The sequence below is a fragment of the Vigna angularis genome, chromosome 4 (assembly GCF_016808095.1).
Source record: "Vigna angularis cultivar LongXiaoDou No.4 chromosome 4, ASM1680809v1, whole genome shotgun sequence".
In the NCBI taxonomy this organism is placed as follows: Eukaryota; Viridiplantae; Streptophyta; class Magnoliopsida; order Fabales; family Fabaceae; genus Vigna; species Vigna angularis.
The window spans coordinates 1,908,782-1,924,747 of record NC_068973.1 but is presented as its reverse complement, the minus strand read 5'-3'; the positions used below and the strand labels follow the sequence as shown (position 1 = coordinate 1,924,747).

At 31.7% G+C, this 15,966-nt stretch overlaps 2 protein-coding genes across 11 annotated transcripts; both read right to left on the bottom strand.

The window, feature by feature from the left end:
* Positions 1–2,161: 2,161 nt before the first annotated feature.
* LOC108321144 (potassium transporter 10) lies at positions 2,162–6,757 on the bottom strand. 9 transcript variants are annotated; one of them, XM_052876797.1, is made up of 10 exons: positions 6,478–6,731; positions 5,707–5,861; positions 5,294–5,519; positions 4,921–5,166; positions 4,685–4,735; positions 4,275–4,535; positions 4,007–4,174; positions 3,596–3,850; positions 3,174–3,505; positions 2,162–3,074 (listed from the first exon to the last, which is right to left on the bottom strand). In XM_052876797.1, exons 2-10 carry the CDS (start codon positions 5,827–5,829, stop codon positions 2,460–2,462), a joined length of 2,277 nt encoding a protein of 758 aa, XP_052732757.1. In that variant the 5' UTR covers positions 5,830–5,861; positions 6,478–6,731; the 3' UTR covers positions 2,162–2,459. The 9 variants fall into 9 exon arrangements, with proteins under 9 accessions (XP_052732757.1, XP_052732756.1, XP_052732755.1 ...); XM_052876796.1 differs by having other exon boundaries at positions 5,707–5,865; positions 6,478–6,722; XM_052876795.1 differs by lacking the exon at positions 6,478–6,731 and adding an exon at positions 5,978–6,418 and having other exon boundaries at positions 5,707–5,865.
* A 4,560-nt stretch (positions 6,758–11,317) lies between these two features.
* On the bottom strand, positions 11,318–15,150 carry LOC108321139 (ATP-dependent zinc metalloprotease FTSH 2, chloroplastic). Of its 2 annotated transcripts, none has more exons than XM_017552798.2 (5): positions 14,962–15,150; positions 12,979–14,178; positions 12,593–12,906; positions 12,181–12,421; positions 11,318–11,782 (listed from the first exon to the last, which is right to left on the bottom strand). In XM_017552798.2, the coding sequence occupies exons 1-5, from the start codon at positions 15,121–15,123 to the stop codon at positions 11,441–11,443; spliced, it is 2,259 nt and encodes a 752-aa protein (XP_017408287.2). In that variant the 5' UTR covers positions 15,124–15,150; the 3' UTR covers positions 11,318–11,440. The 2 variants fall into 2 exon arrangements, with proteins under 2 accessions (XP_017408287.2, XP_052732749.1); XM_052876789.1 differs by lacking the exon at positions 14,962–15,150 and adding an exon at positions 14,741–14,915.
* Positions 15,151–15,966: the final 816 nt, after the last annotated feature.

The window sequence follows — 15,966 nt, the reverse complement described above, 5'->3', positions numbered from 1 at the left end:
TATTGATGGATAATAAATTAATTTTTAGAAAAAAAATTGATTTTATACTTTTCAAATGTAAAAACTATTTAAATTATATCTCATATTATGTACCTTTATAAAAGACTAATTCATAAATTTTATATTTTAGATTCAAATTAATCCTAAAAAGTAACTTAGTATTTTTTTTCAAAATTGTCTCAAAAATATAATGATGGAATATAACTATCACATTTGTAACAGTGAGATGTTAAATCGGAATTTTAAATAAAGTGAAATTTTTGTCAACTTATATATTTAAAGATTAAAATAATCATTTTTCCAAAGAAATACTGACATAAAAATTGTTCCGCCGTGTTTGTTTCTCTCGTGTCTCCTATCAATGCATACAGTTTTAGTACAAAGAAACAATAATTTCGGTATTACAGGTAAAGATTAATTTATTTGGTTGCTTCAGAAATCAGGTAAAAGAACCACATGATTAAATTTTTAAATTTCACATTTTGAATTGAAAAATAATCAAATAGGAGATTTTACTTATTTCATGGGAGGAATATTTTAGAGTGAACAACTTATCTAAAATTTTTGTATCACAATTTATAAGTGTTCGGGGATGATAAGGTGATTTGGGAGAACGGATTTGAGTTGTTTTTTTGTGTTTGTTTGAATGAATTTGAGAAGATGAAAAAGAAGGGATTTGTCGGATACTGAGCTTATTTCATCTTCGCTGATGGAAAGAGATTTGCGGTGATTTTATGTGAAAAACCTATTTTAACTCTTTATTATCATTCAAAACGAGGTATGACATCTTTTGTTTTAATGGTTTTTCACTCATTTACTTTGTGTTGCAGGTAGTATGTGATTTAGAAACATGAAAGAAGAAGGGACAGGAAGACAACCCAGATGGTGGTAGAGCTAAACCTGTAAAAATGGAAGGAGAAAAATGAAGTTTAGTAAAAGAAAAAGTTTGCAGATGACACCAAAAGTAAAAGGAACAAAGGGTTTTTTCTCTTTCTAATATTCAGAGGTAAAAATTATCCTTATATAACTCAACTTAGTTACTTGAATAATAATAATAATAATAATAATAATAATAATAATAATAATAATAATAATAATAATAATAATAATAATAATAATAATAATAAATAATAATAATAATAATAATAAAATAATAATAATAATAATAATAAATAATAATAATATATTTTTTTCATGTTAAAAATTAATTTTTATTTTTTTTCTCTTTTTATAATAATTTTTATAACTATATATAATATTAATAATTACAATTTTATATTACTTTTACTATTAAAGATATTTTTGTAATCTTTAATTTTTATCAATTAAATAATTTTTTTATCTGTCACATCAATCAAATCCTACACTAATTCTGACATATTTTACTTCCAAATCCACTCTCACTTACCTTCAAATCCATACAAAAAATAAACAAAAAATTTATTCTCAAATTCATCCACTCACTCGAAATTCTCTCCCCAAAATGAACACAACCTAAAGCAATATTGTTGCTTTGGTTTGATTGAATTGACTTTGTTCTTGCTTCTCAAAAATTAGATTGAGTGTGGAACCATGAATTAGATTGTTTAGGATAGTTGCATTACATAATTCATATCCATAGCTTATTGTGACATTCTTACAAATTTTGTTTATACTATTTTGCTTGGTTTTAAAGGTCAAGGTAAGTTCTTTATCATTCATTCGTGCATTATAGATATTCATATTACATCCATGGGTGTTACAATTCAATTTTAGATGTTGAATCATTATGTTACACCTTTCACTTGAGTTGTCAAATCAATAAATATTTTTTCTTATTTTTATTACAAAATTGATATACTGTTTAGAAATTCAAGTATTAAATAGAAATAAAATTTTTAAAAATACATAAAAATAAAAAATTATAAGTTTAATATCTTTAAAATTTTAAATTAATATTGATATCAAATTATTTATATGAATTAGACTCTTTTGTTGGTGTAGAAGTGGATAGAAGATTAATTACATCTCAATAACCTAAACATCATTTGATAGAAGAAAGAATAATGATTGACATAAAGTGTAACAACCTAGTGCTAGAAGAGTTTAACAACTTTAGTGTAGCATTGAGAATATCAAATGAATAATGAATTTCAGATTTCTAAGAAACCACCCAAAGTCATTCTTTAGAAGACATTCTCTATTGAATGATACATACCACAAGGGATCGTTGATATAGCAGCTACACAAAACAGTGACTAAAATGACAGTCACAAAATGATAATAAATCTCACTCATTTTTGGGCCAATAGGAACAACTCTTGTGTGAGAGCAATATTTACAAACTCAATCAACCAAAGAGCCTCTAAATAGTACTAAAACAATTTTACGTTTATTATTTATTTTAACATGGTTTTGATTGACTGTGCCATAAACTATGCTCATACAAGAATTACCAAGAGAAGGGTAGTAGGGAGAGGCTATACATAGAAAACCTGACCAACATTCAAGAGACTCTCATGAGGAACATTGAAGATCACACTATTTTCTCTGCATATCTTCCTGAGAAATGCATATATATAATCCACAGCTATTTTCTTGTAGAATCTTGAATCCCTGCTAGCCCTCACAACTGTGTTTCCCAGTATGTGAACCACCCCAGCATCTCTGCAACTGTTCAAAAACTCAACTTCATCAACCTCAGTTTGGTTGCTCACATGACCAGAGGACCTAACAGTAGCATTCAACTGTGATGGAGAAGTAACTGACACTATAGAATCCAAAGAAGAAAATGTTGGATCCATATTCGTTGATGATGTGATTGCATTATTGTTCAGTAGTAGACCTTCTCTTGATCTCTCAGTTTGCTGTTCATATAAACTGTAGTCATCTGAATCCGAGCATCCCTCCATCATAGACTCCAACTTAACAAACACAAAAAGGTTGTGGAAAAGCTTTTTCTCAAAGTCCTCATCTTTCTTGTGCAAATCTTTGTATCCGTACCTCGCAACGCACCGAAACATGTGGAAGTTCTTTGGTCCAATCCTCTTCACAAGGAACCTTTCATCTTCTGGGACAGTGTAGACAGGAAGATACTTCACACATACAAAAACAACAACAGAATGAATAGCTGGTAGGTTTGTGATGAAGTGAGAAAATATATGGGGTACTCCACTTGCAAGCTCTGTGTATACCAGCCCTATTCCTGGGACACGAACAAGTCCTAAACTTGGTCCAAGTCCAAGAATCCATGCCATTGACACCTTACTGTGCATTTCAAACTCGTACCGTTTCACTGTGCCATAATGCCATACATACATGATCAGAAGAAATGCTCCAGCAATTGCAAGGGGAGCCCATCCACCTTGGTCAACTTTGAAGAGTACTGCAGAGAAGTATGTGCATTCCACTATCAGTGATAAGCCAGTGAACACCACAACCAGAATCCAATGGCAGCGCCACACCAATATCATGATTAAAATCATAAGCAGCGTTGTAACCAGCATCACTAGCACAACTGCAGTACCTGCAATTATAATGTGGGGACTTACAGTTTTGAGAAAAGAAAGGTGAAAAATTATGCTTCACAACATTCAACAAAGGAATAACAACTTACCATATGCATTTCCAATTTGACTCTGATTTTTAAACCCTGCTGTAACAGCAATGCATAGAATCATAAGGATCCAATTTATGTCTGGAATGTATATCTGGCCAAGGAACTTCTTTGATGTATGTACAACTTTTATTCTTGGGAAACAGCCATGAGCATTGGCTTGCTTGATAATTGAGAAGGTTGCGGATATTGTGGCCTGGCTTGCAACTATAGCTGCTGCTGTTGCAACAACAAATACTGGCCAGTATATTTTGTCTGCAGAATTAAGGATAATCAATACCTAAAATTCATTAAAGACTCCTTAATTAAAGAAAGAACTTCCAGCAAGAGGTTTGTCTGTAACAGCATGGCTGTTGATCATATTCTGAACTTCTATCAAAATAAAATAAAAATGTGAGAAATATAGCAAACCTGGAATAGAACGATAAAACGCATCATTTGAATGATCCAAGTTATGCATAAGGTATGCAGCTTGTCCAGAGTAGGCTAAAAGAAGGCAAGGAAAGACTAGGAGAGTAAAAGCAATCTGTACAGAAGAGACTGGAAAGTGGGCTAGGTCGGCAAAAAGAGCCTCTGTCCCTGAAATAAATCATCACAAATAACCAAGCTCAAGTAACATAATTAACAATTCTGAAATGAAAGGAGGAAATCAACAGTTATATATAAAAGGTGAAGATACCAGTTATGCTGAGCAAAATTCCACCAAGGGAAGTCCAACCATCTTTACCTCCTCTTTTTAGATAGCGGTATATATACACTGGTGAAAAAGCTTTTAGAATACTGCTGTCATATTTACAGATGTTGAAGATGCCTATGCCTCCAATTAGGAGAAACCAAAGAAGGACAATCGGAGCAAAGAGCCAACCAACTCTATCTGTACCGTAATGTTGCATGCTGAATAACCCAACTAGTATAACAACAGCAACCAATACCACTACTTCTGCAACTCAGGAAAAAACGAGAAAAAAAAATATTTTCAAGACCAAGAACATAGAATAGTTGAATTTGAAACTCTAATGCTTAACACATATAATGGTAGATAGAAGCAGAAGAAAAATGCAATGTTACATTACAGGTGTAGGACCGTACCGTTGCTCAAATCTGCGTGATTTACCTTGATGCCACCAACCGCAGATAAAACTGCAACAAAAGATTTTGTAATGAATATCTGGAACTCACTGAAGGGATATTCAAGATGATATACTAAAGCAGAAAATAAAGTGTACTGAAGCTGAATCATTTTATCTGCAGCCTTATGCAATACATCATCATACATATAAAGAGGTAGACCACTTCATGAAATCAATTTCTGACACAATGCATACCAGATATAGCTGGGGTAAGAATTCCATCTCCAATCACCATGCAAGTACCAACAAGGGCCAGAATAAGAATGATATCTTTAATATAAGGTTGCTCCTCTAACCATCTCTTGGTTTTTGCAGCAAATGACTTTTCACGGATGGTAGATCGACTATATGTTGTTAGCTCTTCATCCGTACGATGCTGGTTGGGAATGGTTCTAATATTTGCATGTCGACAGAGCAAAGAATAAAGAGCCAATGTTCCACCTGCTCCATAGATATCCAACAGTATCAACAGATACACATGTTCATGTCATACGTTGAAATACTAGTATTCTTAGCTGTTTCCTTAGTCCAACCATAAAAATTCTAATTACCAAAATCAAACAAATACCTTGACCATTGTCATTCGCTCGTAATACAATAAGAACATATTTGACCAGCGGCACCAGGGTAAGAGAGTATATAATCAAAGAAAGAGCTCCAATCACATCCTCCTGGTTGTCAATTCCATGAGGAAATGTATTATAGAAAACGTATAAGGGGGAAGTGCCCAAATCTCCATACACTACTCCAAGACTCTGATATGCAAGCCGCAGAAGCAACAGTGTAGAAAATTTCTGAACAAATCAAACCAATAACATCATGAAATTATACACCAAATTCTATAGAATAATATCTTTTTAAATGTACAAAGTGGTTAGGAGTTTGATTTTTGTCAGCCTAATTCTGATAAATTGCAGTCTCCTAAGTAAAGAAAACTGAATCCATCAAAAGAAATCATGTCAAGAGGGATTTGCATCGTACTTTTTCTCTGTACATGTTTTTGAGCTTTTCAGCTTCTTCATCCATCGGCTGGTCAATCCTCTGTTCCAAAACCCACATACCGCCTCTGCTATCACCTTCTTCACCAAACTCAGTTGAAGCCATTTATGCTCACTTCAATAACTTCCTCTGTTACTCTATCTTTGAAACGAAACATCAAATAGTTAGTCATCTAAACAAACACTCACAAACAAAAGTTGAAAGTAAACTATGATGAAATCCATGCCCACTAAAACTAACGATCCAAACTAACCTATAAAATTTAGAAAAGCAAGCAAATTTGGCTATTTCAATGAGTGGTTCCATCACCATCAATCCCATCTTTGAAAGCAAAAAAAATTACAGACCCAATTTCTATCAACATATAATCTGCATCCGCCTAGCCTTCACAAACCAAAGCAAACCATATTCAAACCAACTACAGACATGAGAAGAATAAAACTAACAGCGCCAAAAAAGACAAAATTCAGAGGCGGTTAAGTGTTCTTGGTGTTATTCTCATTAGAATTGTGGTTTCACGAAATATGTAGAGTAAAAGCTTGTATTAAGGATTAACAGATATGCCAAAAACACCAGCATCTGAGTTTGGTCCCCGGTTGGGCCAAAATCATACAATTATTCAAATTAGTCAAGGCAAAACTTTTAGCTGAAAACATTCTTAATCAGATATGATTATAAAATTTTCAACTCAAATCATAATAATCTCAAATTTAAAATTGAAAACTTCAAGAATTGGTGAAAACCAATCCTCACCTCCCCTCTGTCATAAAAACCTGGTACTTGTCACCCTCAAACTGTGTTCAGCAGAAGCAGTATTAGCCTCGGATTGGTGTCAGCCACAGAACCAAAGAGCAAGCTCAGATTCATCAGGTATCCAACACAAGATACTTTCAGGTCGTGAGGAAGAGAAAACCAAAAGGGTAACGTTAAGGCTGAACACTGTCAGTGTCCCACAACAGACAAAAAATCACAGACCAGGAGAGAGAAACTACTAGATACAGTACAGCCACTTGTTTTTGTTTCTTGGATTGTTCCTTTATATTAATTGAATGCATATGCATCACTATTTTTGTGGTAATCTTATTCCCCATATGAAAAATGACATGGAAGGGATAACTTCGATTCCAACCTGGTTTTATCATGAGTGATGCAATGACCAAGAACAATAAATTAACGTTGTCTGATGAGTGTTGCGCCATGTAAACGATATATATGGTTATTTTTCCAAGTGTTTCTTTCAATTGAATAGGCTGATTAATAAAATTATAAAAGGAGAAACGTTCCTATAAGATCACTGGAATAATATTAAAAATTAATACCCATTTATGATTTCTTAATTTGACTTTAGTAGATTCGGTACTCAAATACAAAATCAGAAAAATTAAATTACATAAAATTCTAAATTAATTTGTTTTGTAAAGAGAAACTAATAGCAAGATGTTAAATAACAACAACCTACAAATAAATAGTTTTTTTTGCCAAAAGATATTTTTTTTAAATTAAAAAAATATTGAGTGAATAGTTTTTGTTTGGTTGCCAACTTGGTTCATTATTAGTTTTGGAGCGATTCTCTGTTGATTTCTTAACAAACTAAGCTTTCTGGGTTAAATGAATCGAATAATTAATCAATTGACTTTTCAGTTAATGGGGAAAAAATCTTTCTATCAATGACTGTGGTGTGTATATTTATAACAACAATTATTTATTAAACTTCTTTAGCAATATATTTATAATAACATTAATTTAGATAGCTTGCAAAAATAATTATAATACAAAGCACTTATTCTCACAATCTTAATCATATATATGACGATGTAAACAAAGTTCGGCTATAGGTTATATTTAATCTTATATCATTAACTACTTAATCGCTGACTAAGGATTAGTCTAACAAGAAATGAGTAAAAAATTTAGAAAATTTATTGTTGATTTTATTAAATAATAAATAGGAAGTGGCCCTCATGTTGGTTGGCTCACATGAACAAATTAATGTTGAAAAGGTTTATTAATCATTAGCACTATTTTAGAGTAACTCAACCTAGGTCAACCTCGAAAAAATAAAGTTAATTATCTAAATGGTCAAACTCAATTTTATTAATTACGACGTTAATTATTTGTAAATATCATTTTGTCTACATTGTGCTATCTTATAGATGCAATTTGTTAACCGACCTGTTAAAAAAATTATGAACAAAGTGATTTTTTTCATCTTAAAAATGTAAAAGCAACTTATTTTGATATATTGTCATACACAACGTATACTTGTTGATACGATGACTAACAATCATCAGACTTAGATACATTTTTGTTCTTCAAATCTGAGACAAATGTGCCTAAATTTAAAAATGATTTGTACTCTTCTAGTTTTAAAAGTGGTATTAGAATGAAAATATTAGTCAACCTGCTTGTGACTTCAACATCTTCAACTCTTACCTTTTCTGCCTACATAAGACTAAGAATTTAAAGAATAAGCATAAATTGAATAAATAAAATATATTTATGGCTTAAAGCTTAATTTATTAGTGAAGAGATTTTCAAAAGAATTATAATACTAATAAAAAATAAGTTTAATTTACATAAAAGATTAACGTTATTTCTAATACAATATTTTAGTACTATAAATTTATAGATTTTTAGTGTTCAATTTTCTTATTTTCATTTAATATGAGATTTTAAACTCATACTTAAATTTTTAAATCATTAACATGAGCATGATGGTAAAACATGTTTAAGCTAGTAAGTTGGCTTAAAGTTTCTAATCTATTCATTTATTTAAATTAGTTATGTTTAGTCTCCCAAATTGGTGGTTCAAAATCGAATTAACATTTTTTTTATCTAATCAAAAATTACAATAAAGAATAATTTAAAAGATAATATTTCTGTAACATATTACTTAATAATGCAAATATTTAATAATTAATTTAAGTCATTAATACTTACAAATTAAATTTTAATTTTTTATTATAATATCATAATTTAATATGTAAGCATAATAATTATTTTAATTAATTCAATTAGAGATATTAATTAATTAATTAATTAATTAATTAAAACTTAAAAATTACCTATAATGTACGGTATTCGTTTTACTAGAAGGGACATTTTTTAATATATGTATTTTCTTTTTCTTCGAGTGTTTTAATTATTATATTCCCATGTTACATTTCATTTTCCTTTTCTTTTCATCTTTCGTTCTCATATCAAAATGTTAAGACTAAATGTATAAATTTAAGCTTAAATTTTCTTGGCAAAAACACTCAAAAATTGGCTAGAATATCACACAATTTTCTTAACAGATTTGTCTTCTCATTATTTTTTTTCATTGTTTGAGTATTTATATATGAATCTTTGAAAAAGAGAGTGAAGACATTAAGAAAGTTTTCAAGTTGTTTATCTACTTTTGGATGGAGATGGAATATATCATTGTTTAATAAATAACATGTCACCAATTTTTTTCTTCCTAATTTAATATTTTCCTTTAGCTTTTTGAAAAACTTTAAATCTATAGGAAATTTTATATTTTTGCTATGTTGTTGTTATCTTTAAAGAAAATTTTTGTTAATTTTTTATTTTCATGTTTATCTTTGTTCTGTCTTTCTTTAGGTTACAAATTGGGCTAAAAAAATGTGCTTGGGATTTTCTTGCTGTGTATAAAAAAACTAATATATAAAAATCAATATTTTTTATGTAGAAATTATTATTAACTAATTTGGAATATATAATGAACGAATTGTTTTTTATTAATTTTGCTTATAATTTTTCATAATAATTATTTTTCAAAGATTTTAACACGATATTTTATTCAATATGTGTTTAGTAAGTGAAATCAAATCGATATGAATTATTTGTAACAGAACTAGTAAACAACTTATGTTTAGTCTAAATTACAGTATTTTAATTTAAAATTTCATAATTAATACAAAATTGACATATAAATTGATTGTGTTATGGATCAATCTCACGAATATGCTTAATCAACTGAATTGATTTTTTTATGTGGATGACAATTACGAATTCATTAATTTTCTTTTAATAATTAGATTTTTCTTTTATTTTAGATGAGAATGGAAATGGATAAATGTGAGTGGAAATGATAAAAATGAAGATAAGAATGGTGAAGATGAAGATGGATTAAAACTTATAAATGCAAAAAAATAAATTATCATAAAAAAGTTTATAAAAGAAATCTACAAAATCGATGATCCAAATTGCTACCATCATTCTCGCTGGATTTATCATTATCTTGTTTGCATGTTCTTAAAGTATTTATGTTTTAAATACACTTTTTTTTCAACATAAGTAACCTATTTATATCTTCTTACTTATAGCATTTAAGCTAAAATTAAATTATAAAAAATTATATAGTTTGCAATAACCATCCAAAAATCACTCATGATGCATCAATTCTACCTAAACCCATATTAATTTTGTCTTGCAAATATCTTTCTTGATATATTTTCAAGTTCTTGATCTTCTGATTTTCACTTCTACATTGACCTTATTTCTACTTATTGTATAATCATCATTTTTTTTAATCTTGTTCTCGAATAATTACCTTTGCCATCAATAGAATATTAGTCAATACTAATCCAGAAAAAAAAAACATTATCCACCTCAATAAAATTATCGACCAAATTGAAAAGGATTTTAAATAATATTGACATAAAAATACCACTAATTTATATTTTTCTAATTGTTAAATATTGTTTAATTTAAAGTAAAATTTTATATTTGATGATAATTAAATAAAAAATTAAAATAAAACAAAATAAAAGCATTCGTGTCCAAAGAATTAGTTTCTACGTTTATTAGCAGTTCTCTTCTACAATACTCTTAATTTGTTTCTATTCTCTTCTATGCATTTCTCTTCCATTTGATTGAGACCAAATTTCTAAAGAAATGTTAATTATTTAAAAACACTAAAAATAAGAAACAGTAAGAAGACGTAAATAGCAAAACCTTTTCCAAAAACTTTCTCTATCACCTCACATTGTTCTGCCTGTAGTCAAGTCATGAAACATCAAACATCAGCAGGAGAGGGGGAATCAATCCAAAACTTGTACATCACTTAACATTGCCCTTTCCCATAATGACACATCAATTATATCAATCCAACTGTTATGGAGGGGGCAAAAATATCACAGCTACACCATATTTTGACTTTCATGACATCATTCCATTGTTTACTTGATTACCCCTCATCACTTTAAATTTCATCATGGAACCTTACCTAATATTTGCCACCATTCTGTGACATAGATATCCAACAAGATCATGGAGAGGGCAGAAAAAGTTACTGCTAAACCACTTTTGACTTTAATGATAATCATTCAATTATTTGCTTGAAATAGACCCTCATCACTTGAATCATTATGCTACCTAAGCTCATTTAACACCCTTTTGTGACATCTAGCAAGATATTAAGTTTTCATTTCTCTACTGTAGAGAGAACTCGAGCAGAACACTGATATTATGTGACATCTCACCAGTTACAATGATAAAATGGGTCTTAATATTATTACTATTCACTAAGGATACATTATGTACTAATTGTGAAGAAACATACATTTTCTGTTGCCAACGTAGAAAAACGTAGAAAAACTAGGATCTTTTGTCATTACAAAAATTGGAATCGATGGTATATTACAAATATTTCACAATTTCAGAAATCCAACATGTGGAAAGCTAAACTACGTTTCAGTGGCATATAAGCTATTCAAACAGTAATTGGTGAGGGTATTGAAGGAGGGACCCGATTTTCAGCAGGAATTTCAACAAACTCGGACAGGAGAGCTCGGAATTCATCTCCACTCATTGTCTCCTTCTCCAGTAGAACTTCCACAATCTTATCAATTGCTTCTCGGTTGTTCCTTATTTGGCTCAATGCAATTTCATATGCTTCATCTGAAATTCTCTTGATAGCAGCATCAATGTCTTCGGCAAGCTTTTCTGACATTGAGTTTCTTGCCATCATTCTCATGATCACATCTGCACTTTGAGCCGATGAGTCCATGAGTGACCAAGGACCAATATCAGACATTCCGAATGTGGTTACCATCTGCAAGAGTATCATTTACATTTATTAGATAAACAAAAATTGTAATCTTAAGAATAAGGGAGAATAAGAAAGATTATTTTGACAATGAGTATTAAAAATGCATCCTCCCAAATAAAGAAATGTCATTCTTGCAGTTAACTAAAAACAAGAATTGAGTTTTAAGCATTAAAAAAAATATTTTGACAAGACCCCATTTCAGCTCTCACCAATTAATTAGATCTAGATAAATAAAATACTGAATGTACTGATAAATTATATCCAAATTCATATTGCACTACCAATTCTGTATAGTCTAAAATACTGCTACCATCCGTCCCCGCCAAAAGCAAACAAGAAAAGAAAGGAGAACAAGTGAAAACTGATGCATCACAACAGAAAATAAAGTCATGAACACCAACCTGTTTGGCCAAACTGGTTATTTGCTGCAAATCACCAGCTGCTCCAGTTGTAACCTCAGGCTCACCAAAAATCACTTCCTCTGCTGCTCTGCCACCTAGTCCACCAACAATTCTTGCGAAGAGTTGTTGCTTGGAGATCAGCGTTGGGTCATCAGCAGGAATAAACCAGGTAAGACCCCGAGCTTGCCCACGAGGAACCAAGGTAACCTTTTGCACAGGATCATGACCAGGAGTCAAAGTTCTGCAAGTACAGACAGATATTTGAGAACAATTTTATTGTTCATTAGAAGAACCACTACTTTTTTTCTGGATTGCACTTATATACACCTTGCTTTTATTGCCATCATACACATTTACTTAAAAATCATACACATTTGCTTAAAAGAGAACTACACCCTGATTTTTGGCTTACCCACAAATAGCATGCCCAACTTCATGATAAGCCACTAAGCTTTTGCTCTTCCCATCTGTCATCACCGTTCCTTCCATTCCAGCCACAATCCTATCAATAGAATCATCAATCTCTTTGGATGAAATAGCTGCCTTTCCGCGACGACCAGCTAGGATAGCAGCTTCATTCAGCAGGTTTGCCAGATCAGCTCCACTAAAACCAGGTGTTCTCATAGCAATTACTTCAAGTGAAACATCAGCTTCAAACTTTTTATTGGTACCATGAACCTTTAAAATTTCAGTCCTTCCCCGAATATCTGGAACATCAACTGTCACCTGCAAAAAAGCACTACATTCAGAGATTGGCTCACACAAATGTGTATTAAGCATTAGCTAATATAATCTTACCTGTCTATCAAATCGGCCTGGCCTTAACAATGCAGAATCAAGAATGTCAGCCCTGTTAGTAGCTGCAATGACAATGATACCCGTATTACCCTCAAATCCATCCATTTCTGTCAAAAGTTGGTTGAGGGTCTGTTCTCTTTCATCATTCCCTCCACCAATTCCAGTACCCCTTTGCCTTCCAACAGCATCAATTTCATCAACAAAAACAATGCATGGAGCATTCTCTTTGGCCTTCTTGAATAAATCGCGGACTCGGGAAGCACCAACACCAACAAACATCTCCACAAACTCAGAACCTGAGATTGAAAAAAATGGGACACCTGCTTCACCTGCAATAGCCTTTGCTAAAAGTGTCTTCCCAGTTCCAGGAGGACCAACAAGAAGAACACCTTTTGGTATGCGAGCCCCAACAGCAGTGAATCTCTCGGGCTTTTTAAGAAATTCCACCACCTCCATAAAATCCTGTTTGGCTTCGTCCACTCCAGCAACATCGTCAAATGTCACTCCAGTATTAGGCTCCATTTGAAACTTGGCTTTGGATTGACCAAAAGCAAGAGGAAAGCCTGATCCACCAGGACCTCCCACTCCTCCTGATGATCGTCTTGACAGAAAGAACAATCCTCCAATCAAAATTAGAGGGAAAGCCAGGTTCCCAATCAGGTTCGCTAACGGAGATCCTGTCTCTTCTTGGCCATTGTGTGCGGCAAAGTCAATGTTCTTTTCCCTGAATTTCTGAAGTAGCTCTTGGCTAAGTCCGGGAAGTTGGACACGCACTCGCTGCACTCTATTACCCAACTCAGGAGATACAGCCTCCACAATAGCCGAGGTTCCATTCTCATACAGATCCACTTTTTTAACTCTATCCTTGTCCAAATACTCAAGAAACCTAGAATAAGACAGTCTGGAGGAGGATGTCCCTTGTTCATCAGCGTAAGCTTTCCCACTTCCTAATAGTACCGGTAAGCCAACTCCGACATTCAACAATTTCAAAAATCCTCTTCTCCGTTCATGTTTTCTTTGATCCAATGATGCCTTGACCAATATTGTCTTTGATTCCTTATTCAGTGATGAAAGTCTATGAGATGAGAAGAGATGTCTTCCATTGACTTCCTTGCCAAGAATTATTTTATTGCTCTGTGTATATAAACCACTCCCACCAAGGCATGCCAATGATGCTGCCATCCGTGTCAAGAAGAGGACCTGAAATATGAGTCATTTAACTGATCATATCTGTGATTAGCAGGAAAAAGCATAGCGCAGAAATAGCATCGGCGATTGTCAAGCAATTCCTTCTTACACAACGCCACAACAGTAAATTCAGTCTACCAACTCAAAAAAAAACTCATCTACATAAATTGTGCCCTTGGAAATTCTAGCTATGAAAAGAAACAAGCTATAGAAGAACAAAAGTTCAGCAGAACGAACAAGTGGACGACGGATCATGCAAGAAGCCAATTTCAGATCTTAGGATACAACATTTTTTACGAAAGCAATGTATTCATAAGAGTAGAATATACAGCATGTAATAGTTATCAGTAAACTTCTCTTTTCTCCTTTCCTTGTGAATCAAATATACATATTAAACTTAATCTAATGGTATGTAGCGACTTAAATATACTAGCATATGACACCTATTATGCTATCAAACCAATCAACAGGAGAAACTCAAGATAATTTAACAGGAAAATAACACACACAAAAAATATAAACCAGAGCCAATACTGCAAATATATACAAAAACAAATATGCAATCGGAACAAACTTTTTCTCACAATCTCTGGAGTTGTAAGCAGTCTCCATTAACAACTTCAAATATGAAAACATTGGCTCAAAGGGTCCCCCATTAACAACTCCAACAATCAAATTATTGACATAACAAACAAGTATATAAAATTGGTAATTAAGGGTGCAGTCAAGAAGAGCTCAACACTACAGAAAGATGGGAGAGACCCATGAAGAGTAGAGGGCAAAGGAAGAACTCACATACCAGAAGACGAAGAATCTGACAGTGAGTGTGGAGAAGGGACAGAGAAGAAGAGAAGTGAGATAGTGGAAGAAGCTACGGAGGTGCAAGAGACGTGTTTGGGTTTCAGATGGAAACGTGGAAAGAAAGAGAAGTGGGATGTGACTGGGAAATGTGTACATTTTCGTGATCTTACTCTTAGAGATTGATTTTCTTGGGAAAGGTTTTTAATAAATTTAAAAAAAAATTGAAGTATAAATATTTTGATTTATTCTTATTATTTCTGTAATTTAATATTAAATTACTCCTTAAGATATAATCATTCACCTTTTTTACATCAAAGTTTTACAATATAATTAACTAATTTGTCAATTTCTTCAATGAATGAATTGTAACGGGATCTCACTGCCCATTGTTTTAGGAGAATGGTAAAAAAAAAATTTTAAGAATCACTATAGATTGAATATTGAAAATAATACGCGAACAATTCCTTTTATTTTGTTAGCCAATCGATCTATTTAAAGTCTGGTTTATTCAATAGAAGCTTTAAATTTATACGTTTAAAGAACATACCTAATTAAACAAGTTTGTCAAAAAACTCTGATGGGTAATTTTTTTCCACCGAAATAGGTTATTTACCCTCTTAATATTAAATATTAAATATTATATATATACATGTTTAGCATACTTGTGTTTTTATATAATATCTTGATAAAATAATAATTTCATATTATAAATAAAATAAACTTTTGAAATAAAAATATAATTATTAAGTAAAAATTTAATTTGTTGGACTATTTAAATTTGATATTTTAGCTTGTTTGCAAAGGTTAGAATTTGTTTAAATATACTTTTTCTATAACCATTTTTAAAGAAAAAACTATGGATTTTGTTCTTACATAGTCGATAATGTATTTTGTAAAGATTTCAACAACTCCACAAACATCACCAACTTTTGGTATTAAAAAGTGTTCTTTGTTCTTCTTATTACTCGTCTTTCCTAAAATGAATGAGGTTGCGTTTGC